Genomic DNA, 26851 nt, shown 5'->3' with positions numbered 1-26851 from the left:
CGGGTCTCCTCTTCCGGGCTCTCATTCTGGGGAGTGAGTCTTTCTATCCAGTGTCCGGAATTCATGGGCAGTTGGAAGGTAAACGTGTCTACAGATCTGTTCTCTTTCCACCCTAATGGATCCCACTTTCGGAAACGTGATATAGTATCAGAGGCTGCAGCTCAATATGTGTGGTCAAAGCAAAATGGGATGGAAAATTCCAGTCATTCTGATTTGCTGCCCCCCCACCCCCTCACTCATCCATCTATGCCCTGGAGGCTGGGGACCCAGAGAGAGCAGTAGCACCCTTCAGGGCCGCCTGCCTCCGCTGCGGCGAGGCGGGTGACAGGCACCCGGCGCCATGCCTCAGGCCCACTCAGGGAAGGTGCGGCCTGGGGCCGGCCCCGGCTCGTCTACGCTGCCGATGCTGCCTGACTTCTGACAGCTCCTTTTCCCCCTCGTCGGTAAAGCTATACTTCTCCTATCAGAAATTTGGTTTGATATATATATACACTAACATATATATCAACATCTATATCTATACAGTGATTCTACTAAACTAGAAAGCCTGCCGCCCCAAAGGAGGACTTCCTGGGCTACTTCATTTGGTTAAAAAACGCACACAAACAGGATGGAGATGCTTTGGGGGCCAGAAATGATTGTGCCCTGGAAAAGCCACGGAAGACAGCTTTAAACGAGCAGTAACACAAAAGCGAGAGGGAGGGTGACGGGGCGGCGAGAGACCCCGAGACGGAGGGGGCGCCCACTGGGTGGGGGTGGGGGTGGGGGGTGTCTGCTTGGAAGTGAGGAGAGGCGAGGGGGGTGGGGGACGCTTCATGTTCCATTCAGGAGTCACGGAAAAGCTACAAAGGATGGGCATGGTCAAGTCACTTTCCACTTCCCAAGTTCTTCCTTATAACCTGAGCCGAAAACTATTAAAATCATCATCATAATATTAATAATAATGAGCAATCCATTGCCCCTTCAACCAAGCGGGTGAACATCTGACAGGGAGGCAAGACCACCGCTCGCGAGGCCAAGGGGGTGCTTCTCCCTGGCTCTTGAGAGCGTCCTGGGGGTCCGGGGTGCCCGGGTGTGGGGCTGTGGTGGCAGCAGGGTGGAGGCTGAGGTGGCCACGGAGACACCGACCCCACGCAAGAAGTGAGGAGGCAGTTCAAGGAGAGATTTGTGTGGACAGCGGTGGAAAGGAAACTAGAGAGAGCAATAGTTTTTTTTTTTTTTTTTTTTTTTTCCAGATTACAGCATAGTCGCTTTTCTTTTTTAAAGCTAAATTCGATGCTTCTAGTTTTTAAACACATGGCTAAGCCCCAGAGACAATGACATAAAGTCAATTTGGTTAGTTAAAGCAAAGGCAGAAACCAAACAGAGGAAAAGCAGAAGGATAAGTAGGAAGGGCGAGATAAAGAGTATTTTACCCTAACATTTGTAACGAGAACATACTGTCCACAGAGTTCACAGGGAAAACACACACCAACGGTTCCCTGGTCCCGGGTGTTTTTCAAGGTCTTCTCTGCTAACGGAATGCCCTTTGTCACAGCGGGTCCTCTGCGCTTCGGTTGTGGTACAAGGAAACAAGAAACGAACCCAAACTCTTAGGGGAACCAGCACTTTCTAGCCTGTTCCTGTAAGACAGTGGGGCCCACTCTCTGAAGCGTCCCAAGGAAGATCTCTACTCCCAGGGGGCTCTCTGCCCCACTCCCCTCCCCCAGCTGCCCCTAGGTCCCCCGGCCCCCCCTGCCCTGCTCAGCAGCAACTTACACAATCTCTAGGAAGCAATCTAGCTCCCCCGCTCCCACTGGCCTAGGCTTCAACTCTAACTTTGACAGAGTAAAAAGTAAACACATCCTTTTGTGTTTATTTTGCTTTAAAGGAGAAAAGGAATTAATGACAGCAGATATATGGAAAACCCGGCCATTGAGTATGGGCGTAGGGGTGTATGACTCCCCCGCTGCAAAACACCGATCAAAGTATTGCCGGGGGGGGGGGGGGGGGCAGAAATAGCAGCTGTACCTCCAGGGCCACCCGAAGCCCAGTGTCTTCTACTGCCTGGTGACTGGACGTCAGTGGATTGACAGAAATGAAACATTTAAATCAAGACAAAATCAGTGAACCAGGTATCTGTTCTGTCTGCCTCTTCCACCGTGTCAGAGAGAAGGCCTCTTTAGAGACAAGTGTTGATACAGCATGGCATGAGGTGTTCGCATCTGGCCCAGGCTACGGACTCACCCCTTCCCACTCAGTCCCGAAACCCGTTCACAATCTCTCGCGTTCACGACCAGTAACGTGGAGGGAAATGTGTGTGTTGGGCTGCATAAGAGTATGGTTAGAAAACACCTGCCTTGGAGGGGCAGTCGCCGGGGTTTGAAGATGTCAGTTATAAACAGAAATTTTCTTTAAAAAGTACCAGTTTAAATGTAAACTATAAAACACTTTAGCTATAAAACGTAGCCAGAAATATGATTAAGTATCCACAGTCAATTACTTAGTCTACGCATTTAAAGTGTGGCTCTCTCGAGATCTTAGAAGGCTAACAGCATTTTACAGTAGCTAAAAACATATATACTCAACATGTGCATTTGAATATCACATTTCATTACAACACACAGAGAATAGTCTCTTCCTTGGTTTAGTTTTTGTTGTAAAGATCAGCTATTTTCAGAATTCACTTAAGCAACAATGACCAGGGTGTGCATTAATCATTATCTGCAGCCCACACAGAGTTCATAGTCTTTGAAATCCCAAGATCAAGCTGGCTACATGATTTCAAAAAAGGCTAAAACCAGGATGAATGCCCACAGTTGAGGTAATTATTGCCATTAGGTCACAGTTTGTGTAAGGTAATGCATCTAAAACCTTCTTTAAAAAAAATCTTTAGGTGTTCTGTCAGAATTCCAGAATACCTATTGAAACCAACCAGGATCTTAAATGCTGATTAGTTGGGTTTGCTTCCAATGGAGTTAAAGTTCTAGAAGGTTCTAGAACTTGTGTAAACTACCTAAGAATTGAGGCAAACAAGCCTGGAGCCAGTCAATAAAGAAGTTTTTTTTTTTTTTTTTTTTAAATAAAAAAGAAACAAAAAACCCACCCCAAACAACTGAGGAGATGTTTCATAACAAAGGATAACAGGTTCCTAAAAAATTAAAAATCTCGTCCTAAAGCATTTCTAAATTCTCGTCACCTTTCAACCAAATTAAAAATGCTTCAGTGTTACTGTGAATCTCATACTGTGGCAAGAGACTCTGCTTCCTTATATCCTAAAAGTTGGCTGATTTTTCTGTTTACACAACTGTTCCTTCTACTTCTGTGAGAAAGCTATCTCAAAAGAAACCCTTATTTGGTTCCTCTTTCCAAGAGTCATCTTGTTTTTCTCCTCCCCCCCCCCCCTTTTCTTTTGTTTACACAAAGAAAAAAAGTTCCTGGACACCAGACCCACACACAGTATTTACACATTTGGTGTGAATCCTGCATCTGGTTCTACCCAGAGCTGACAAGTGGATCGATTTATAGAGACCAGAATTGTCATGATATTTATCAGTGCAGTAAAAAATAGCATTTTAAAAAAAATATATACCTTTAGTATTGCCTTTCTAGAATTAACTATAAGCAAGAAAAAATTATTATTTTTTTTTAAAAGAAGAAAAGAACACTTTTTTCTTCACTCGTAAGAGTTTGTTGTAGCAGCACTACTAAAGCTAGTTGGTACGCTGGAAAGGAATCTAAAATGACTTCTACTATGAATCCAAAGAAACTCCCCTAAGACTTTCTCTAAAAGTCAAACGCACTCTGCCCCTTTCTGCTTGCATCCAGGTCACGGTTCCCTCTTCATTCAGAACTTCTGCTGGGGATGGCGCGGAGTGACGCTCCTTCAAGGTTTTCTCTGAGCACACACACCGGAGGTGGCGGAGGCTGGCGGCCGCGGGCCCCGGTTTTGGACCTGGGCCGACCGCGGGGGCCAGGCCCGGCTCCCTCACTAGCCGTGTAGCCCTGGGCACGCTGCCAGCTCTCCAAGCCGGGTGCCTCATCTGTAAAGGGGCTGATGGTGCCCCTTTCAGAGCACTGTGGTAAGCCTACATGACTCGAGATGACCGGTGAGCAAGTTTTAGCACCGTGTTTGGCACACGGCGAACAGAAGTGCCGTCAAGTGGTTCCTCGGAAAACACGAAGCCACTCGTTGCTGTTAATTACAAAAAGCGAAACGAAACGGTAGCTCAGTGAAGTCCCGAATAACAAAACATTCACTAGAAACGTGGAGATTTTGGACCACCATTCTATTTCCTTTTTTTGACACGTGTCACTTTCTCAGAGCGCCGGCTTCCTTCTCTGCGAGTGGGGCGGCGGCGAGGGTTCCAAGAGGTGAGCGGGTACGGGGCTTGGCGTGGGGCCTGGAGGACTGAAAGCATTCAGCAAATGCTGGCTGTTGCTTCCTTGAGGGACACTGCGAGCTTTAACAAACGGGAGGGAGTCAACAGAATGTTCTATCGCTGCGGTCTAGATTAGGGGCCCTCAACGACTTGCAGGGAGTCGAGCCGGGGGAATGTAGGAGGATCTCTGAGGAAGCGCACTCTGCGGGAGGGTCACTTCTCGTACTGCTCAGGAGTCTGAAAGGAGCGCCTGGCCGGGAGCTGGGCCTCTGGAACCTCCGGGAGCCGCGAGAAAGATGTGAGGGCCTTCCACTAGCTTGGGCCACTCTAGCGAGCATCGGTGCCAGAAGCCTTCAGAAGTTTCTGTTGCGTTTAAATGTCTTTCCGCCATCTTCAGCTCTCTAGTAGCCCAACTGAGATTCGGCTGAGTCTAGTCTGTGCAGAGTAGAAGTGAGAGTCCTAAGGCATCCAAGTGGAAAAGCACTGACACCCCAAGAGCAGCTCCAGCGTGTGCGGGACCCCCCCCCCCCCCCACCCCCGATGCAGCTCAGCTTCCCCGTGGAGGGTCCGCTCCGGTCTGTACCCATGGTGACGTGACGTCAGTTAAGCCCACGTATTTGTGAGGTGCCTCCAGGTTGCCAATAGCAGCAGCATTTAGGGTTACTAATCTCCACTCCCCTTAAAAGATGAATACAGTTTGAAATGGACGCAATAAAAAAAGAATACAAGTCAGGAGACGGGAAAGAGAAAGACAAATGGAATTGCATCGCTAATGATGTTATTGCCCGGAAAGGAAAGAGAGGGATGCCATTTTGTCCCTGTCTGGAGGTGTCTTTGAGAAGGGTTCTTTGGCTAAAAAAGGGAACATTTCACCTTCCTTTCCAGTTTGGTAAGGACATCTCTGGCCTGCTGAATTTTTGAGGCTTCCCCATCTGAAACCTGCCAGACACGTCGGAAAGAACAGCACAGAAAGTGCTTCCGGGGCTGGAATGTTTCCTGGCAAAATGGCTCACGCCGGCGTCGTGCAATCGCAGGCCAGGCCTGCGGAAAAGAGTCCTCGCCTCCCTGTTGAATTCCCTCTGCTACGTGCGGGCGCCTAGTGATCTTCTGGTTTCTGTTCCCTGTCCCAGCAGCTGCTGGGCAGGCCAGCAGGGGCCCCACGCCCCACCCGGGCCCCAGCACCAGAGGGCCTGGGGTGAAAGCTGGGGCCGGCTCACGGACACCTCGTTTCACCAACCACAGCCCATCAGCAGTAGCTCCTTAAGCCTCCTCATCTCCTTCCTCCAGTTTCCAAGAAAGTCTGCTCCACTCACTCACACGCACTCACACAACCGAAATCCTCCACCACACGCTTGTTCACAAATGAGTGTCTGACCTTCCAAAGATCTGGTCAAGGGAAATCAGCCTGTTGGCAGCTGTGCTAATCTCACCTTCCCTTCCTTACGTCCAACAATCTGGTGTCTGGGCGGGTTGAGTCTTCCAGGGTGAAGAAGGCAAGGCCAGCTGGCTCCCCCAGCCTGCAAGCCACTCACCGCCAGTAAGGCCAGAATGCAGATACAGTCCAGGAGACAACCGTCGGGTTTGCCTCGACCCTTCCTTTCCCTCTGAATTCCATCAACCGCCATGTACCGCTTCACAGTATTAATTGGCATCGAGCCTCAGACTCTCCCACCCGTCGGCCTGCTCACCCCCTTCCCTTGGAAACAGCCAAAACGTCATCAAAGAGGCACTAAGCACAAGAAGCATTATCCACCTGTCCTTCCCGAGGCTGCAATTAGATGGTTCTCCTTGACCTGTCCTTTTGCATTTTTCCCCCTTCGTCTTTGCTATGCTTCTTTATTTTGAGCCAGTGAAGAAAAGATGATGCTCTAGGTTATTTGTGGTCGAAACAAGGCTGAGGTTGGCATCCCTTTACTTGGGAGCTTGGTCCTAGGGACGGGCAGGCTTTTAGTCACCCGACTGGCCAGGGTGACTCAGAGCTGAAGGACGGGCCAGGAGGTCCGGGCAAGTGCTAAGGAGCGCACAAGGAGTGGGGCCTCTCCCACTGGGGTCTTCTGGTCCCACAGCTCTGTGCTTGGGACTAGAGGAGGGGGGGGGGAACGAGGGGAGTACGCGCTCGTGTTTGCCGAGCGCCTGCGGGGCTGGGTACCGCCCCGCAGCGCCCTTCATCATAATCTTCTGCAAAACCGGCATTTCAACCCCAAGTCTATAGTTTCTGGGTTTGGTGGGCAGTCTGTGGGCACCTCAAGCCGATCAAAGAAAGCCCATCACGCACAGGGCAGAGCGCACTGAGGGGATGGCCGTGAGGCCCCACTGTGCCCCTCCGCTGGCCAATGCTTTCAGGTGGGGCTGCGCCCACAATGTCGAGGGGCTGCTTGCCGTCGCCAGCACTCCTCTGGCCTCTGACCATCCCTCGACCTTTTTTTTGGCTCCTAGTTCTGTCCCTAGAATTGCGTGCTGAGAAGAGGTACTTGGGGGAGGGAGGGGGGGAGACGGGAGAAGTGGGCAGTGTGGTGAGTGAGCGGAAGGCAGGGGAGTGGGGCTGAAACTTCCCAGGGGAAGGTGCCACCTGCCTAGCACCCTTATGTCAGCTCATTCCACTCAGTGGCTTCTGGGAGGGGACAACCGTCTCTGCACTGAAGGAGACAGGCCACACTCCTGGTGCGCTGAGGGGAAAGGGAAGGACATCTGGTCAGCTCTAGGCAGAGGGGCTTTCTTTTGCGTGACAGGTAAGCATCAGATGCGAGGCAGGCCAAGAATGTAGTCAGCAGGTTCCAGAAGCACAGGAGAGCACAGAGGACGTGGGGAAAAACCACAGCTAAGAGTCCGGCCCAGGAGATGTCACCTCAGAACTCTTCCCAGGCCACTGAGAATCTAGACGGTGACCATGTTGTCAAGAGTCCCATCTGGCCTGCACAGAGACAAGGCCTTGATTCTTCTTCAAACTTTTGTTCTGTGGTCGATCTTTCTTGACGGCTCTTTGTGAACTAGAGATGACAAAAACAGTTTTCCTAATTCCTGTGTCTTTCCTTTTTATTTTTTTTTTTTGTTTTTTTTTTTGTCTAACAAAACTGGACATCCATATGTCCTTCCTGCCTACTCAGAGACTCACAGATATAATAAAATAAGTTTAAATATTAAAGAGAAAACACAAAGATACTGGGAATAAATGTGCATTTAAAACCCCAGCTAAAATATCAACATGATGAAAACGATAATAATTACAATGGTAATAACCAAAATAATTAGTACAATAATATTATCTTTATGAGCAGCATGGAACTTTCATTCCTGATCTGGAAGAAAAGAAAGAAAATATCAGGTGAAAGAGTAAGAGACTTCCAACATAAGTAGACGAAACGAGCTTCTTTAAAATGGAAGGCTATGTTGTCTTTGCCCCTAAGAGATCAGATCTGGGAAGGGCTGGAAGTCGACTGTGCAAGGGGATCAGGATGTGACCCAGCAAGGCAAAGAGAGTCTCATCTGCAGCCAAGACTTCTGTCCCTGGTCACGAGGAAATGTTCTGGGGCTCTGCTGCACGTCAGGAGCAGGCGGACTTTCCAGGCCGGCGTGGCCCTGGCTCCCATTTCCCCCGCTCTCTCCGGACAGGCCATTTTCCCTGTGGTCTCTGACAGAGAGCACTTCCTCACTTCTGGGTAAAGAGTATCGATCGGCCGATCGGTTGGTGGTTCCACAAGGAGAGGGTCTTGTCCTGGGCTTGCCTGCTGGGGACATGGGAGCTGCCTGCGTGCCTCCAGTGGGCCGTGGGGTCCTTCCTTCCAGTCTAAGGCCTGGACTAAGTGGGTTCCAGTTCGGGGACCTATTTCTTTGTTAGATGAGCAGAATTTATGGTTGGGGAGGGGGAGTTTCCAGAGTTATTTTACATTTCACAGCTAACAGCTAAGGTAGTGGCTTGGCTTCATGACTGAATCAGGCTGGATAGCACTATAAAACCACTGTTCACAGTAGATGGTTAGGGGAGACTGTGGAGGGGGGCGGGGAGCGTGAGGATGAACTGACAAAACCAGGAGCCATCTCTTTGCACCTTGGAAACTTGGCTTTGGGATCGGTTAGGATTCAGCATCGAGAATCAGACAATTAGGACCACCCTTCCGAGCCCCATCTGTGACCAGACAGAGTCTCCCAACATTCACGTATTCAAGAATAATTTGCTATGAATGGAGCTCTCCCTACTCCCCCCCACCCCCACCCCCTGCAGTGTTCAAAGCCTGAGAAAACTTCCAGAATGTATCAAAGGTGCAAAGAGGGCAAAGGGCAAATTTCTTTGGAAACTTAAGTGCCCGTGGGAGTGTTCCAAAGTGCAGTGTAAGACCCCCTGGTGACCCTCCTAAATGTCCCTCCGACCTTCTGCCCACCAGACCCCTCTAAAAACCAAAGCCAAAGTCGAGTCTTGGGTAGGCCTGGTAATGTGAGGACAGATTCAGCAGCAAACAAAGGTTGATGGTTGTCTACAGAGGGAGGGATCTGGCAGAATCGTGAGAGCAAAACACAGCTGGTGGAACCAGAGAGAGGGGCAGGGCCGTGCATGAACATGGGGTGGGTCTGAGAGCCTGGGGCTGGGTACCAGGCCTCCTCTCCTCTGTCCCTTTCATGTTAGGAGGGAGGTAGCCGCCAGGCAAGGCCAACATTTCCACAAACACAGCTGGGACCTCTGCTCCCACAGCACTAGAGCCAGCCCCACTGGTGGACTGAAGGCAGAGTGGGGAGAAGGTGCAGGGTGGGGAGTCTCTCTTGTTCTTTGTCTCCAAGATAAAAGTCAAATTTGTCCACCCACCATCCATCTCCCACGTCTCTCTCAAGATCCACGGGTGCCCCCCCGCTCCTGCCAGCTCCCTGATGCCCCTCTGTTAGCAAACAGCTCAAAAAAGACAACAGGTATTAAAATAAAGTTAAAACTCAAAACAAAACAAAACAAAACAAGGAAAGACCAGAGTAAAATCTACAACAGCACAAGAGAAGAGCTGAGGTGATGTGACTCGCCTCAGTCAGCTTCTTGGAGTACCATGGAAATCAACCCTCACACCGCGTCTGTCGGTCGGTAAGGCACTAGGAGGGAACGGTGTAAAATCAAGGATGCGAGAACCGTGATGGCGGCGCCGAGGGACACACAGGGAGGGTGGCATCCACGCTCACACCCACACACACTCGTTCGTGCTCACACACCTGGACCACCACACTGGTTACATGCCTATGTTATACCACTTTTTTTTTTTTTTTTTGTGCAATTACATTGAGTAATAGTCTATTGGTATCATTGGAGTTGAACACAAAGTAGAAAACGGGTGTAGACTGCTACATTCTACTAGGGTGTCGGCGACGACCACTAGCCCTATGCTACGTGACTAGGGATTGGTTCAAAGAGAAAATAAATCTTCAGGAAAGAAAAAAAACCCCTAAAGTTTGCAACACACATTATTAATGACACCGGAGGAGTAACACTGCTTAGGGATTTATCCAGAGTGCTCAGGAAGAGAAAATGCGCCCTCTGCTAAGGGGTCTTCCGTCAGCCCTGGCCACCCCCCACTCCAGTCCTGACAAACGAGCCAGAACTGGGCTTTTGCCAACCCCACACCAACCCCCAGATATCAGCCTCCTCAGGCCATGGCCTGACCTTCTAGAGGGCTGCTGACCCTTTAGAGTTCTGGAAAAATCCCTAATTCTTATGTTCCATAATTAAAAATCTATTGGATTTCCACATCAGGTGTCCCTGACAGCAAATTCTTAAATGTCACTTGCCGCCATATGAAAATAATCTTTGAGAAGTTCATAGATAAAGTTCTTCAAAAACTGGGGCCCCCCATTTCCAGAATTTTCCGTCGCTCTCTTCTTCTCCTTTCCAGTTTGGTGCAGAATGGGTTCGTGAGCTGTGTTTTTTGTTACTGACGTTTTCTTTTTTTTCTTTTTCTTTTTTAAAATAAAAAGCATAGATTTCCCCCTCCTCAATCCCTTCTTTTTTAAAAACGTTCTCTTCTCTGCTCTAAGTCCCCCCACCTCCTAGTTCAAGTTTCATCTGTGTCTGTCCCTGCCCCCTGCCCCCCCTGCCCCGTTGCATTGTTTGTGTGCCGCATCTTCAGTATAAAAAGCCCGGCTCCCACCTCACCCCTCCTCCCTCCTCCCCTCTGGCCATCCTCCCTCCCCTCCCCTCCCCTTCCAGTGTTTATATGTAAGGGTACTGGTTGACCTTGGCGGGGCTCAGTGGGTATCCAGTGTAGACGGTGGAGGCTGGAGAGGCGCTGATGTAGGTCTGGTGGGCAAACTGGGCTGGATACTGACTCGGGTGGATGGTGGGCGAGGGCAGGACCCGGGGGCCCATGCTCACGGGGACCTGATGGACGATGCTGGCCGGGTAGGCAGTGTGCTGCACGGTGTGCCGTGCTGAGCCTTGGGAGGCCACCAGATGGGCCACGGTGCCGGTGGAGCCCAAGGCCGCGGGCGCCGTGTAGGTGTAGAGGTGGGGCTGGGTGGGGAGGTGGGCTGCGGCGGCAGCTGCGGCCAGGTGGGGGTGCACAGTGCCGTGGCTGGGGCTGTTGTGCGGGAAGGAGTACGGGGCCTGAGCCATCGTGGGAGTGATGTAGGCCTGCTGCCGGCGGTGGCTCCCGGCGCGCTCTGCGGTGATGTGCTGCTGAGCCTGGAGGAGGAGAAGCACCAGGAGAGGGCTGCATTGGGGGCCAGACACGTGGGAGGAGAGGAAGGGGAGGGGGAGGATGAAGAGGAGGGGAAGAGAGTAAAGTGAGGAGGGGGAGGACGGTGCGGGAGGGAGGGGGAGGAGGGGGGAGGGGAGGAGGGAGCGGGAGAAGGAGGGGGAGGTGGGCCGGGGGGGGAGGAAGAGGGAGAAGTGGGAGGGAGAAGGGGGAGGAAGGGAGGAGGGGGAGAAGGGGGGGAAGTAGGGAGGGAGGGGGAGGGAAAGAGAGAGAAGTGAGAAGGGGTAAGAGAGGAAGGGGAGGAAAGAGAGGTGGGGGTAGGGAGGAGGGGAGGGCGGAGGAGGAGGAGGAGGAGGAGGAGGGAGGAGGGAGAGGGGAGGAGGCCAGAGCCATTGGAGTGACAGCAGGTGTCCCCCTTGCCACGTTAGCCTGGACTGAGAAGGGGCCAGAATGGCCGTAAGATCAAGCCAGCTGAAAAGGTAACAGGAGACTGTGTCTCCTCAGAGCACATGGGTCCAGGAAGTGTCAAGGGAGCCCCTCTTTGAGTGACAAGTGCTTCCTCCCTCACTGTGAAATCCTGTTCTCTAAAATCCTAGGCTCTTGGAAACTCTGTTGTTTGAAGTTATGTTGGTATAAATCTCTTCCAGAGAGCCTGAGTCATGATGACACAGGGACGCAGCCTCAGGTTATCAAGTGTACCGCCTCGGATGAGGGGTTTCTGAACACAAACTCCCCCTTCACTGCACCTCCATGGTGTCTGAGGAAACAGGCCCCTGGGTCCGCTTTGCAATTCAGACCTGACCTAGACCCTCTGCACCCAGGCTGGCTCTGTCCATGGAGACCCTGCTTCATTTATAATTCTACCTAAAGGTCACCCACCCTCTCCAAATCCTCTCTTGCCCTCGGTTTGGGGTTTTCTGGGTGTGGTCTGGCCTCCCTCACTGCAATGAACAGCAAGCCCAACTCCGTCAGACTATCTCCCTGGAATCCTGGTCTGACTGGGCCAGGACACCGTGGCTTACCCTTCGCTAGGCTGAACTGGCAAGACGTGGGCCATCCTGTTGTTAAGCTTTGGCACCACGTCACTAAGTGCTTTGTGACATCGGACAACTCATTTTACTTTGGGCTGGCTCTGTGTGACCCAGTCATACCAGCTCCCCCAATGGTAACCCATGGAGGGAAGAAGTCAGAGGTCGCTCAGGATGCTGCCGCGAGGGGGCTGGGGCTCTGTGGGCGGGGTGAGGGGCCCCAGCGGTGACCTGCTACCGGGCTGGGGAACGGAGGGGATGGCACTGACGTGCTGGCTGCTGGGACAGGATCAGGAGGCACTCACCTGGCTGAGATTGAGAGGCTGCTGCTGCTGGAAATGCGGTCCCGGCCGCTGTTGCCGGTAGGCGATGGCTCCGGACGAGCTCCCTGAAGAGTGACCGCTGGTGGAGGTCACGTTGCTGGAGGACTTGGACTTGTAGGACGAGTGCTGGCCAGTGTTGACTGTGTGAGGAGGAGCGACAGGTCACAGAGGGATCACACGTCCTCCGCTGCCCAGAAGACCCTGCCCCTCCAGGAAACAACGGTGGTCCTCCGGGAAGGAATGGGTTCCCAAGACTGGCCCATCAAAGTCAGCCTCGTCTCCCCTGGACCCAGTTAAGAGTCTGCCCAGAGTCTGGACGGGCCGCTGGGCTTTGGCTCGCCCCAGGGGTTAGGAGCCCATCCCAGCTTGCTGGACTTTAGGATTCTCATCTGGTGACATGGAAAAGCACAAGGAGAGTGTAACGCAGGAAAGGAGGAGAGGTCTCTGTAGCTCTTCGTGCCCCATGGGGCTTGTCTGCTGAGATCCAGAGACACAGTGACAGATAAGCAGGGCACAGATAAACAAGCCTCAGAAAGAGGACCACACACGTCCTGAGGGAAAAACAACTCATGGTTGCTAGTGTGAACTAGGCGGGTATGAATGAAGATGCTAAGTATGAACGAAGCCTCCACCAGGGAGCAGGCAGGCCCTTGCCGTAACTGGGTTGGATCAATTCCATTACAAATCTCAGGGTGGTGAAACCAAAGTCAAGGAGGAGATGGCTAGGGCCAGCAAGAGGGAACACTGAGTAACTGCTGAAGGAGAGAAACATGAAGAGTGAAGGTTTGGGACACCGGCAACTTGGGGATGGGAGATGGGGGTGCGCACTGAAGTCCACGAGGAGCCTCCCTGCCCCACAGGCAGCAGAACGCCCTCCCCCCACCCCCACCCTGGAGAGCGAGGGCTGCCTCACTGGGGAGGGAGGTGGTGGGTCCTACCAGGGACCCCCAGATCTGTGCATTGGCACCTGTGGGTCTTCTCCTCCCACCCACTGAATCAGAACCCCATGGGGAGGTGCCTGGGAATCTGTATTAGTAATAAGCGCCCCAGGAGAGGAGGCAGCCAGGCCCTGGCGTACGGAGCTATGCTAAAGTCAAACCCATTCAGACTCTCAAAGGCCTTCCAAAACCTGGGGGGTTGAGGGGTTTGGGGGACCCATTGCAGGGTAAGAGAAGGACAGCCGCAAATGTCGGCCATTGGCAGGGCCTGGTTTCTCCCCTTTGCTCAGCCGCAGTGCTACTGTGGTGGGGCCAGAGTCCTTGCTGGTCAGTAGCAGGCCACAACTGTGCTTGCTGTGTGGGCCCCAGCGGTGGAGGCTGTCTCTCTCCCTACTTCCAACTTTCAGGGCACTGTGTGGTGATTATATTTGAAGGAAAACCCTGAGCTCGAGTTATCCGTAGCTTGAGTCTACAGTGAAGAGGTTAGAAGTTGTAGATGAAATGGTGTGACAGAGCCCAGCATGCACCTCTTACCAGCACTGCGGGGACAGGGAACGGGGGGCTGGGTCAGAGAAGGGGACCTCCAGATAAGGGGTGGGGTCTTGTGAGGGACCAAGACATTAAGATGGGGAGCCAGACTCCTGCGAGGTCCCGCCGCACGGCCTTGGTCGACTTAATTAATCTCTTGGTGCTTCCATTTTCGCATCCGGAAAACTGGGAGAATAATGGTAACTCTATAGGGTGGTCATGAGGTTCATATGAGTTAATGTACATAGAACGCTTAGTGTCTGTCATGTGTTAAGCTCTTAAATGCATTAGCTATTGTTAATATCTTTCTTATTGAACCTTGTCTCCTGGCTAAAGCTGACGCTCAAGGAACAGGTGTCTCCTCCAAGCCGGGACAACCAAATCCTGTCTCCTGGAAATGGGAAGCTGGAAGCCTGGGAGTCAGCGGGTCAGGGTGAGGCAGTGCTCCAGAAAGCAGGCGTTGGGCCCCCAACGGCCCAGGTCTTAGGAGTTCTGGCTCCTGCCCAGCCTGGGATGTAGTTGTTGAACTTTCCCTCAGCTCTCTTAATTCCTTCCAATACATTATGGGTCTGATGGCATAAGTGTAGAGTTCACTCAGCTGCCTTCCAAAGGAGCCTTAACTAACCCAAGAGACCTGGGAAGGTTATGTGAGAAATCCCCAGGGCTCCTTCCTGAGCTCAGAACCACAGGAGGGGTAAGTTCTGTGAGAAGACGGACTGCGGTCTGCACAGCATTTGTTGTGACTTGAGCCCAGGGAACACCTGGCTGGCTACAACCTGTTCACACCTCGGCCTCTGTGGGCCACCTGGGCACCAGGAAGCTGAAGAAGGCTGCCGTTCGGATTTTTCTGAGCCTGGGTGTTTCTCAACACCACAGGCTGGGGACAAGCAGGCACCGGAATGAAGTTCCTTCCTGCCTCTTACCTGTCACTAGAAAGACTCTGCAGCATGTCCCACAGGGGAAAATAAATCTCTCTTCACAGTGGAAAGTTAGACCATGGGGATCCCCGGAGACAGGAGCACTGGTTGCTTTAGAACCAGTAGTGTTACCGCGGGGAATGACCTCCCCCGCTCCAACCTTTTTTTTTTTTTTTTTTGGTTGGAAATATCCCTCAGAGACTCTCAGCTGTTCAGACAGCACGCAGTCCTTGTGGAAAGACAGTGGGGTAAGACCTCTGAGCCGCCCTGCCGCCCGCAGGCACAGAGCGCGATGGGCCGAGGCATGGAACCGGTTAATGTAACCTGAAAGGCGTGAAATGCGGCTCCACAGAGCTGTCCTCTCTTGCCTTGGTGGCTTCTCAAGACACACAACTGCTGTTAACACTGGCAAAGCTGGCCCTCAGCCTCTTCACTCGTCTCCACCAGGGGTTGGACCAGGTGGTCTTAAAGTTTCAGTAACTCTCCTCAAAATTTTGTCACCTCCCATGGAATGGCACCAGCATCAAAGCCTGACAAAGCTCCAAGCTGGAAGATTTCTTTCTTTTTTTTTTTTTTTTTAAACATCTTTCTTTCTTTCCTTATGGTTATTTTTCAGAGAGAGAGAGTGTATGTGTGTGCACACGCGCGTGCACGCGTGAGGGTAGGGGAGGGGCAGAGAGAGAGGGGGCACAGAGGATTTGAAACAGGCTCAGCACTGCCAGCAGAGGGCCTGATGCAGGGCTTGAACTCACGAACTGCAAGATCATGACCTGAGCTGAAGTTAGACGCTTAACTGACTGAGCCACCCAGGTGCCCCCACGCTGGAAGATTTCCAACCTGCGGAAATCTGGCCGCTCTCTCATGCATCCCTCATCTCGTTTTAAAAGGCCAAGACACATTTAGCACCAGCCACCTTTAAAAACAAATGAATTCGTAGATGACCTCAAGAAGATCCGTCTTGAGCCATTATCCATCTTTTAAAGGGATCATTACTGTGACAGAGTCCCCCTGGGGTGTCTCAGAACAGGGGTATTCCCGACATAACAGAGTAACAAAAATCACCGTCTCATGGTTGCAGGTCTCAATCCCTGATCTGAAATCCCTGGGGCCACACATTCATTTTTGAAATGCAGAAGTTTAGGTTTTAGAAAGGTTCAATGCCTTAGGTTACCCCCAGCAGAGCCTTGGGCACCACTTTGTAATCAAAGACGTGAAGATTCTCGCTCCAAAACACAGGGATATTTCACTAAGGGGCACAAATGACTACGACAAAGAGACTGTGCACGGCCCCTCGTTGACTCAGGCCAGGTTTCACCACCAATGAGTTTGCTATAAAGTTAAAATTTGGTGTTCAGAGTTTTTTGGATTGCAGATGAGGAAGGACTATCTCCTCTTCCTGTTCGATAAAAGGGCCGGGCTTCCTTAAGGGTTTCAACAACACAGTCTTGAGACCTGCTGATTAAGCAGGAAAGCCCTTCCCACTAAACCGTGTGCACCACAGGCTGCATCTTTTTTTGTTTTGTTTTTCAGATTTTGGTTTTTTTTAAGTAATCCCAACATGGGGCTTGAACTCCCAACCCTGAGATCCAGAGTCGCATGCTCTACTGACTGAGCCAGCCAGGTGGCCTCTCAAAAGCTGCAGTCTTAAGCGGGTGTGTGCAGGGCTACCTGAGGGCTTGAGGGTCCATGGCGATAAAGACTTAAGGGGTCAATTTCCAGATTCCCAATTTGCAAATGTATCTTTTCCTGAACGGATTTACCAGCACTAACATCTACTGGTTTTCCTTTCCCACCTTCTCTCTCACATCCACAGTCTCCTATTCCTTCTGGAAAGTTAATATGGTGTGTTGCCTCCAGGCATGCAAAGCCTGACCAGCTCCTGAGGGGCAGATAGTCCCCTGATATCAAAGCCAAGCCTTGTGCAGTAAGAAACACGGAAGGCTGTCCAGCCTTACCTTATTCAGGCTGCAGACGCTTTTGTAAACTCCCCACCCTATCCATCCATTCATGAAATAAAATTCGGAAGTGAGGCGGTGGTCACGGGGAAGGTGTGACAGAGGTGAGATGGGCTTTGGCTGCCTGGCCGAGGAGGAGTAGTTGCTCACTAGGGGGTAAGGCGGGGTGCCGGGGACCGGGGGAGTTGACTGTGCAGCTCCAAGGTCTTAACAAGCATTTAAAGTACTTCAGTAATGGCACGACATACACAACGTGACAGAAGTGATATCTTTGCCAGGATGTGAACTTAAAAACATGCGATGGATATCGTTTTAAACATTGAAGGGTTATATGAGCAGCACAGTATGAGGGCCGCTGCTCTGAGGAGTCCTCTCTCCTGGGCAAACCACTTTGACTGTCTTACGGGTTCCTTTGGTCCTAGAGAGTGTTGCTTTCTGCCAAGGTTACTACTAAAACCCTTGCCTGGGAGAGAAAGAGGGTTCTGGAAGAGAGATATCCTGTGTCCCACACTATGCAGGCCGGCCTATGGTGCTGGGCTGGGAAAGTTCCTAAGGACCCCATCCTCAATTCTGCTCTTCCCTCTCAGGGGCAGAACCAGACTGGCCCATGACTAGTGGGCCTCACACATGGCGACCGCCCCAAAAAGGTTCCAAGGTCTCCTGCAGTAGGTGACACAGATGGGTGTCCTTCTTGGTGAATAGCTCCCTGAATCTTTTTTTTTTTTTTTTAAAGAAAATGTCTATTGTGTGTGTGTGTGTGTGTGTGTGTGTGTGTGTGTGTGTGTGTAAGAGAGAGAGAGAGAGAGAGAGAGAGAACAAGAAAAGGAATGGGGGGAGGAGGGGCAGAGAGAGGGAGACAGAGGCTCAAACTCACAAACCGCAAGACAGCGACCCGAGCCAAAGTTGGACGCTTAACTGACTGGGCCAGCCAGGGGCCCCAACAGCTCCCTGAATCTAAGCAAGGTCTTTTTTTTGGCAGTTTGTTCCTCTTTCCTTCTAAACAGTGCTTTCGTGAAGGTGCTGCCTTGGATGGGCTGGTGACGGTCTGTGGCGGGGAAGCGGATGGCTTTTGGTTTGTTCCCCGAATTCTGCCACTGGTGAGCGTGAACAAGGGAGTCACTGAAGAGATGCCACCAAACGTGGGCAGAGCCACTAAGGTTCCTTGGAAGGTTACGTTCTCGGTCTTTATTCTAGAGCGCACTTGTCAGGGCGAGCCTCCAGGGGATGGAAGGACTCCTTTTTCTCAAGCCACCGTGTGAGCAAACAAACACACCCTCCACGACCTCTCCTCCCAACAGTGAGCCCCGAGGCGATGCCGAGCTGAACCTCCGTCCTCCTCACCTGCCAAGACTCAGAGAAAGTTCTTTCCACCCAGGAAGCTGCTCTACCACTAGGGCTTCTTCCTGCTAAAAGTCAGTCAGGAACTCCCTAAAACGGGTCATCGCCGACCCGTGGATAAGGAACCGGGTGGCTTTTGTTTCGTCCTTATCAACCTAGTCAAAGGGAGAGCCACTATAAAGGTGGCAAGGTATTAATTATAGAACTGAAAACTGAAAACGCTGCTTATGCAAAGTGATGGTGAGCAGAATCCTACCCTGGCTGCCTGAGCGAGACCCTCGGGGGGAGGATCGACCATAACCCGGTGCTTATCAGCCTCACACAACACGATTGCCAATAGCAGGAAAACGGGCAAAGCAGTGTGCAGAGAGAGGTTCCCGGCCTGCCCTGGCCCCAAGTTACCTGGCCCCAGGCTATCACATTCCACCAACACTTCGCTGGCCTGGGTTTTTAGGGGTGGCACGATGATAGTCCGGGGGTTCCCAGTGCAGTGATTTTCCAGGCTCCCCTTGGTGTCAAAGGTGTTGGCGTGGTGCCCAGTGCGGTGCTGCACGGAGTAGGGGCTGGTGTTGCTGGAGGAGTCGGAGTAGGGAGAGTCGTGGACCGTGACGCAACTGATGACGTTTTTTCTCTGCTTGGAGACGGTGCTGAAAATGGAAAGGGAGAAATCAGAACCACGAGAAAGCTGTGAAGTGAGACACCAGCCGGCGTTCCAGAACTGGCCTGTGGGACAAGCCCCTCTCTGTGCTCCGGGACAGGGCTGGGGAGCGGGGCAGGAGAGGGGGTAGGAACGGGGAGGGTGGGCACACAAGTGTCACCTGTCCAACCGGCAGCAAGCAGACATGTGAAGACATGAGAAAGGGGCTGGAGCTGGGCCCACAGGCACTTCTGGAATCTGGAGAGAGGCTTCCAGGTGGGCCTGGGCTTCCCCCCAACGCCCTTCCCACAGCAGAGCTAAGCAGAACTGCAGGGGAGTTGCCTGTAGCCCAGAGCTGTGTGGAAACACCCCCTGAGCCACCGGAAGGGGACATCTCAGCAAGTAGAGAGAGCCCAGCAAGACCCTGGCACCCCGAGGCCCCGGTTTGGGAGGACATCGCTGGGAGCGGAGCACCATCAGCTTAGGCTCGGGGCCTGGGACACCCCGCAATCTGAGGCAGGGAGCAAGGTGTTCAAGAGGGAGCAGGATGCAGACAGAGGGGCGGATAAAGAGGGAGGGTCTGAGGAGGTTGACCACACAACGCAGCTCTGACATGCTGAGAGACAGAAGTCGGGAGCTGGCCGTGACACTCTCAGCCACCTCTTTGCTGTGCGGTATTATGTGGGATGACTCTGTGGCAAAGGCCACCAGGACATCTGAGAGTCCCCTTCTCAGGGGAGGGCTGGCCCTCCTGTAGCTTCCCTCCCGCCAGGGCCCAGGACAAGGGAGGGGACGACACTGTGCCTAGTGAGGTCAGAAGGGCTCCCGTGGGGATGATGCCTACAAAAGAGTCGCCTGGACTCTCCTGTATCTGAAACTTCATTCTTTGCTGACGGGGAGGAACCAGCCTTGGAGGGCTCTTGGCCAGCACACATTTTCTGTCCTGAGATATTTATGCGTGTGCGGCTACTAGGGGAACCAATTCCGTCTGCCTCCAGGATGGGCTGGTGGGATGATGGATGTGGAATTTGTTGCTTATTGTGAAGGTTGTAAAAATGGATTCCATCTATTTTTATATACTGATCATCTATTTTTAAGAAATATCGATCACCCCAAGTAAGACGGTCAGTTTCCAACTGATTTGCTAAGAGAAGAAGCTGCTATTTATGGAGTGCCTAATGGAACCACAACCCCCTGAGGTGTCTCGCCCAAGGTCACACGGTCAGTCACGGGCCAGACTCTTTCCAAGATAGATCTCTGCCACCCTAAGGGCAGCAGAGAAGTGGACGAGCCCAAGCACCCCGGGCAGCCGGGCAGAAAGAAGCTAAGTGGAAGGACACGAGGCAGGTAGCCTACAAAAGGCTGGAGGGCTGAGAGGTGAGCCCACGGGAAGGTCTGAGCCCCTGCGCCCCAAGGCCTGACGCTACTGACATCTGGGCTGAATAATTCTTCTAGTGGCTGCACGTTGTGTCCTTCTTGGTTCAGGGTAGAAATGTCCCTTCCTAACAGTGTCTGTGGGTAAGAACATGGGCCCTGCGGCCAGGGGCCTACCTTCGGCGTGTGCCGGGCGTGTGGCTGTGGGCAGCTAGCTGCTCAGCCTCTGAGTGACTGTCTCATCATCAGTCAAACGTGGATAACGGCAGCACTTACGCATACAGCCTTATGTTGAGAAGTGAGAAAACCCACAGGATGTGCTGTGAATGGCTTACGACACATAGTAAGCAGAGGTGAGCTGTCAGGATCGTTATTGTTGTGTTGCCTCATTTAACATGTGAAAACAGGTTTGCAAGAACAGACCTAGGCAAAGTGATTTCTATCAAAGTATGGACTCAACAGAGAAGTTTCTAGTCTGTGAATAAACCAGAAGATTGATATGAAAGAAATTAAAACTCATTAGTCAGAGATCTTGGAGATCTGGGGTAGGTGCCATGGGGAATTCCTGTACAAAGAAATATCATACATGCCTCTGCCCTGGAGGTGATTACAATTTCAGTGGGGGACTGTGTAAAAACATGACAAGTTAAACAGTAAAAGCTTTAAAAGAATCGGTTAAAGAGAATAATGGATGTCACAAAGCCTTCTGTGATGAACTGTCAAATGAGTCGTACAGATGGTAATTGTTAAGAACTCAAAAGGAGGCGAGGAATGAGTTGACTGCATATATGTACGGCTCTTCACGTTAACTTCGATAAGATACATTTTAATCAACGAAGACCGACACTTCCCACTTATAACAGTTGAAATGCAAAAAATCCACATGCTTGCTCCTCACAAAGCTAAACACAGAATTACCACAGGACTCAGCAATTCCACTCCTGGCTATATACGCAAAGGAACCGAAAGCCGGGACTCGAACAGAAATTCATTTGCCAGTGTTCACAGCAGCATTGTACACACCAGCCAACAGGTGGAAATAGCCTAGGTGTCCATTAACGGATGAATGCACGAGCAAAATTTGGTACATCCACACCGTGGAATATTAGCCATAAAGACCAACTGAGTCCCAACGCATGCTACGATATAGATGACCCCTGGAAACATGCTAAGTGAAAGAAGCCAGATACAAAAGGACAAATATTGTATGACTCCACTTACATAAGGTACTTGGAATAACCAAATTCATAGAGAAAGTAGATTCAAGGTTACCAGGGGTTAGGGAAGGGAGGAATGGGGAGTTCTTACTTAATGGGTACAGAGTTTCTGTTTGGGGTGATGACAAAATTCTGGAAATGGTGCTGATGGTTGCACACATTGTGAGCGTACTTAATGTCACTGAATTCTATACCTGAGAGACAACAAAGCAAATGGGATTAGTGGGGAGGGGGGAGGGAGGAGGGAGGGAGGGTGGAAGCAGGTGGAGGGCACCGAGACCTGGCGCAAAACCTAGAAAGTGGGGAACCAGGAAAAAGTCCCTGAGGTTGTGGAATGAGGAGGGAGCACTGCCTTAGAAAGGCAGACAAGGAAGGGGCGCCTGGGTGGCTCAGTCGGTTGGGCGTCCAACCTCGGCTCAGGTCATGATCTCACAGTTCATGAGTTCGTTTGAGCCCTGCGTCGGGCTGTGTGCTGACGGCTGGGAGCCTGGAGCCTGCTTCAGATTCTGCGTCTCCCTCTCTCCTTGCCCCTCCCCCGTTCACACTCCGTGTGTCTCTCTCTCTCTCTCTCTCAAAAATAAATAAGGATGATTTAAAAAAAAAAAAAAAGACAAGGAAGACTTGAAGCCGTTATCTGTGGTCGGGGGGAGGGAGCAGATGATGGAAACAACTGCCTGTGCATGGTCTGCTGTGTATTAAGATGTTACTAAAGGAACCCCCCCTTCCCATACCACGCACACGCCGTCACAAAGTGCTCCCGGTTCCTGAGGGGACGCAGGGACTTGTGCTGCCCTGTCCTTCACTCTCAGCTTCCGCCACCGTCAGTTGTGCATAACTGACGCACACACACGGCGGCTCATCGGGTCACCTCGCCAGATGCAGACGTGTCCTGCTGCAGGTGCACAGCCCGTGGGTGATGAACCCCACATGAAGAACAGAGCCTGGCTTCCAAATGTGTCTCGGGGGCTGGTGTTCGCTCTGGTCCTGGCTCCACTGTCCATTCATCACCTGGACAGTGGCCTCATATTAGCACGACCCTGGGCATCCCTCCACTTCCAACTTGCTCTGAAATCCACCAGGGAAAGTGGCACGAAGGGATCCATTGTGAGGGCCCCACAAAAATGTATTATTGAAGGCATTTAAAATAGGATTTGGTTTACTCCTAACTCGGAGAGGAAATAAATCTCTTTAGTAAGTGTACCTTCTATGTAGACCCAGACATGGCCAGTTTCTGCTGACCAGATCTTCCTCAGGTTCTGGGTAGTTTAGAAAACAAGCAAACACACGCACACCAGTAATTTCAGCCAAACTGGAATAAAATTCAAATTGGATGTTTTTAAATTCTCACTTTTCAATATAAATTGTGGAGCAGCTTCACCTCAGCGTGAGTCAGAATCTAAACACACAACGGGCCACTTGGCAGATCAGTGGGCTTCTTATTACCGAAGAAGAATGAGTTGCTGGCAAAGGTCTTATAGCAGCGGACAGCTTAGTCTGGAAGACCTGGGAGAATTTAGGGCCAGCTCCTGACGGAAACCCCCTAGGGAGGGAGCCTTTCCGCCAGAGGCTGAGGGTCCCGCACGTCAGAGCCTTGATATCCACCAAGGAGTGTGGGATAAGATCTCTATGAACGGTTCATGGGTCTCATCCTTTGTTTTCAGAGTTGACAAGTCCCTCTGCCTGATGAGCAAATAGGTCGACACAGTCCAGGGCTAACTTACCTACCTTTTTGGATTTGCCTCTGACCGGTTTGGAAAAGGTGAATCAGTTTTGACAGCTCTGTTTTTATTCTCCTCTACCGTTAAAGATCTCTGTGCTCTAACTGAATACACTACACAGATTCGACAACGAACGGGAAGCAGTTATTTCAATGAGTCACTTTAACAATGAGCACCCATGTGACATTTATTACTACGGATTCTTTAGGCTCCTTTATACTGATTCTATCGGGATTCATTCCACTAGTGTCTAATTATTACTGATCGTTTATCAATCTCATCATGAATTGAGAATCGGGCGTAGAATGAGAAATCTATGCTTAAGTGGCCTCGGCAGAACATCACTTCTGAATGAAGAGCAGAGCTTCCAGAATTCCACAACTGCATTGTGTTGTGATGGCGATAGCTGATGTTCATCATTTTTAAACGATGACAAGAAACGAAGGGCTAGGAGCCACAGAAATCAGCCCCGAAGGAGGAAACCTTGCTGGAGGAGCGGATGCTAGCCTGTGATTCCTCCCCGTAGGGCCCTATCTGGAGCGTGTCTCTGATTTCTGTTTGCCAATCTCAGTCAACCTCATCCTTCGAGACCAGGGTCAAGACTCATCTCCACTAACAAACTTTCCATGACGTAATTCACCGCCCCGATTCTACAGTCAATGCCGTATGTGATAAAAACCGGGCGTCTCTTACAACACTGATTAATAGTCATAGGCAGCCTGTATAGGATGCGCAGTGGCTGTTCGAAGTACTTCACAGACATCGATCTCTGATCCTCACAGCAAGACCGTGCAGTAAAGAACATTCCAATTCTGACTTTAACAATACTTAACATGGGATCCACCCTCTCGATCAGATTTTAAGTACACAGTACCGCATTGTTGACCATGGCCACAGGGTCGGTAGCACAGCGCATCTCTGAAGCTCGTTCATCTGGCTCAACTCAGAGCCGCTGGCAACAGAGATTCCTCTGCTTAAGTCGAAGAGTTTGACTATTTTAGGAACCTTGTGTTAAGAGGTTTTTTGCTCATTGCGGAATTTCCTTCTTTTTCAGGCTGAACAGCATTCCATTGTATGTACCTGCCATGTTTTCTTTACCCCTCATCTGTCTGCCCATATGATGGACACTCAGGCTGTTTCCACCTCTTGGCTGCTGTGAGTAACGTAGCAATGGACATGGGAGTGTGCAGATGTCTCTTCAAGATCCTGATCCCGCTCTTTTGGATAAATGCTTAGAAGTGAGATTGCTGGATCGATGGTAGCTCAGTTGTTAATTTTTTGGAGGAACCTCAATCCTGTTTCTCATAGCAGCTGCCTGTTTACACTGCGTTCCCACCAACAGTGTGCAAGGGCTACAATCTCCCCATAGCCTTGCCCATAGTTCTCTTCTGTTCTTTTGATGACAGCTATTCTGATAGGTGTAAGGTGATACTTGGTTGTAGTTTGATTTGTGTTTCCCTGATCGTTAGTGATGTTAAGCATTTTTTCATAAAGCTGGCCACTTACGTGTCTTAAGAAATAACTACTCAAGGGCACCCGGGTGGCTCAGTCGGTTAAGCATCTGACTCTTGATTTGGGCTCAGGTCATGATCTCATGGTTTGTGGGATCAAGCCCTGCATTGGGCTCTGTGGTGATAGCATGCAGCCTGCTTGGGATTTTCTCTCTCCCTCTCTGCCCCTCGCCCTCTCAAGCACACACACGCTCTCTCTCTCAAAATAAATAAGCTTAAAAAAAAAATCTATTCAAGTTCTTAGCCCATTTTGTAGTCACGTTTAGTTTTTTTGCTATTGAGTTATCGTGAGCATGCTCTCATTTTGTCACTATGCCATTTCCCTTTTACCCCACCTTTCCTACCCACAAGCCCTGAAAATGTAAACTGACTGTAACTCCTCTTTCTGGTTCCGGTGACAGTGTTCTTCTCTAAGCACGGGACATCTAAGCACAGGGCATGGAGTCCTTCACACTGACAGGTGTCTCAGCTGATGGAGAGGAGGGCTGCTGGCGCTACCACTTTCACGGGGATGCGTGTGGCTCACTGTCCTATTCCCATGCCCCCTCCACCCAGTTAGACATACACGGCTGAGTACGTTTAATCTGCCCTTGTGAGGACAGGGACCAGAAGCTGATACCTCCAGGCTAATGTGCTCCTTCTGATATATTTCTTAGCTCTCAATTTGAAGTCATCAGTGAGAACAACAACAACAAAAAAAACCCTACATTTTAAATTTGGCACATACGTTCAAGTTATATTATTTACATGTTTGAAAAAAAATTTTTTTAACGCTTATTCATTTTTTGAGAGACAGAGAGAGACACAGCATGAGTGGGGAAGGGGCAGAGAGAGGGAGACTCAGAATCTGAAGCAGGCTCCAGGCTCTGAGCTGTCAGCACAGGGCCCAATGTGGGCTTGAACTCACGAACTGAGAGATCATGACCTGAGCCGATGTCGGACACTCAACTGACTGAGCCACCCAGGCGCCCTATTTACATGTTTATATCTATATGTAGGTCTCTCTCTTACCACACACACACACACACACACACACACCAGCAGGAAGACAGTCTTGCAAGACCACCTTCCTGAGAAATCAGAAGCAAGCAAGGTGTGGATGAGCCACGGGCCTGGTCCCCACCACACCACACACAGTACAAGCATGGTGTTCCTTCTCCTTCCATTTCCTTCTACAATCCAGCCACCGAACACCGCTCTGCCCGTGTGACACCCAGCACTGTCCCACCCCTCTTCCCTCTGGCCTGTGGAAGCTGCCATGGGTCAGTGATGGCCTGGTCACAGGCTGCAGTGTTAGGACAGGCTGCTGGGAATGGTCGGGTGGAGGGTCCCTTCTTCAAGATGCTGCCCTTTCGTAAAAGGCAGCCCATTGGCCACACTACTCAACCCGCGGGGGTGCTGTGAAGGCACAGAAGAGGATGTAGAGACGATGCGTTGAGGTCAGCTTGACAAGACACCTTTCTGTCTCCTGAAAGGAGTCGGATGACTGAGAACTCCTCCAACCTGGGGCTGCGTTGCAACTTAAAACTGCAAAATTTGAGGAGGGCGCCTGTTGGGATGAGCCCTGGGTGTTGCATGGAAACCAATTTGACAATAAATTCCATATTAAAAAAACAAAACAAAACTGCAAAACAACAAAGCCCCTTCTCATGATGCCACATGTTGGGTTCCGGTCTCTTCTCTGAGGCTCACAAACCAGGAGCACGAGTAGAGAGTGGTATGGCTGCAGGTGGCCAAGGACGTGGGGTCCACCTCGGGGTGGCTCCGCCTGGCTGGTAACACCTGAGTGTGGGTGTTCCCCTCTGCCAAGGACACGTCAGTCTTTCAGGCCAAACTCTTTTGAGCAGCAGCTTATCGGTGTCCTGACTACGCCTTTTGTCTGCAGTTATGGGTCCAGAATTGCAATTTAGTGGAAAGAAGAACATTTAGGGTCAAATAGTTTTTATACAAACATTTTAAGAGTGATCCCTATCTGAAATACTGAGTGATGTTAATGAAGCAACTTTCTTAAAGTTTACATTTTGGTGACACCGGTGGTAATACTCTGGAGCGGCTGCCTACACGCACAAAGGGATGCAGGACGTCACAGAGCCCTGCTGACCTCAGGAGATGAAAACCTGTCTACCAGAAATATCCCGGTAACCGAATGAAGGAATACATGAAGGAATGGTTTCTAGCTGATCAGTCGACATGAGCCACTCTGGTCACACATTTTAAAATCTACCCTCATGGGGCGCCTGGGTGGCTCAGTCAGTTAAGTGTCCGACTCTTGACTCGGGCTCAGGTCATGATCTCGGTTTGTGAATCGAGCCCCGCATCGGGCTCCACACGGACAGTGAGGAGC

General features: G+C 51.1%; 1 protein-coding gene and 1 long non-coding RNA gene across 9 annotated transcripts in view; one reads left to right on the top strand and one right to left on the bottom strand.

Moving 5' to 3' along the window:
* Window positions 1–7391: 7391 nt before the first annotated feature.
* HIPK2 (homeodomain interacting protein kinase 2) overlaps window positions 7392–26851 on the bottom strand; it is a 180280-nt gene continuing 160820 nt past the window's right edge. For 4 of the 8 annotated variants that reach the window (XM_053218009.1, XM_053218008.1, XM_027075587.2 and 1 more), the window contains exons 13-15: window positions 18453–18697; window positions 12357–12514; window positions 7392–11038 (exon numbers count right to left, since the gene is read on the bottom strand). In XM_053218009.1, the coding sequence (XP_053073984.1) occupies window positions 10382–11038; window positions 12357–12514; window positions 18453–18697 (1060 nt within the window). In that variant the 3' untranslated portion in view covers window positions 7392–10381. The remainder of the gene's footprint in view (window positions 11039–12356; window positions 12515–18452; window positions 18698–26851) is intronic. The other 4 variants (XM_053218011.1, XM_053218010.1, XM_027075589.2 and 1 more) reach the window with 1 other exon arrangement.
* Window positions 12511–15323, top strand: LOC113604174 (uncharacterized). Its single transcript, XR_008296589.1, has 3 exons — window positions 12511–13157; window positions 14177–14273; window positions 14956–15323. It is a non-coding gene; the product is annotated as an uncharacterized LOC113604174 (long non-coding RNA).

Source organism: Acinonyx jubatus, chromosome A2, assembly GCF_027475565.1.
Source record: "Acinonyx jubatus isolate Ajub_Pintada_27869175 chromosome A2, VMU_Ajub_asm_v1.0, whole genome shotgun sequence".
NCBI lineage: Eukaryota > Metazoa > Chordata > Mammalia > Carnivora > Felidae > Acinonyx > Acinonyx jubatus.
The sequence above is the reverse complement of the archived record's forward strand: the minus strand, read 5'-3'. Positions and strand labels throughout refer to the sequence as shown.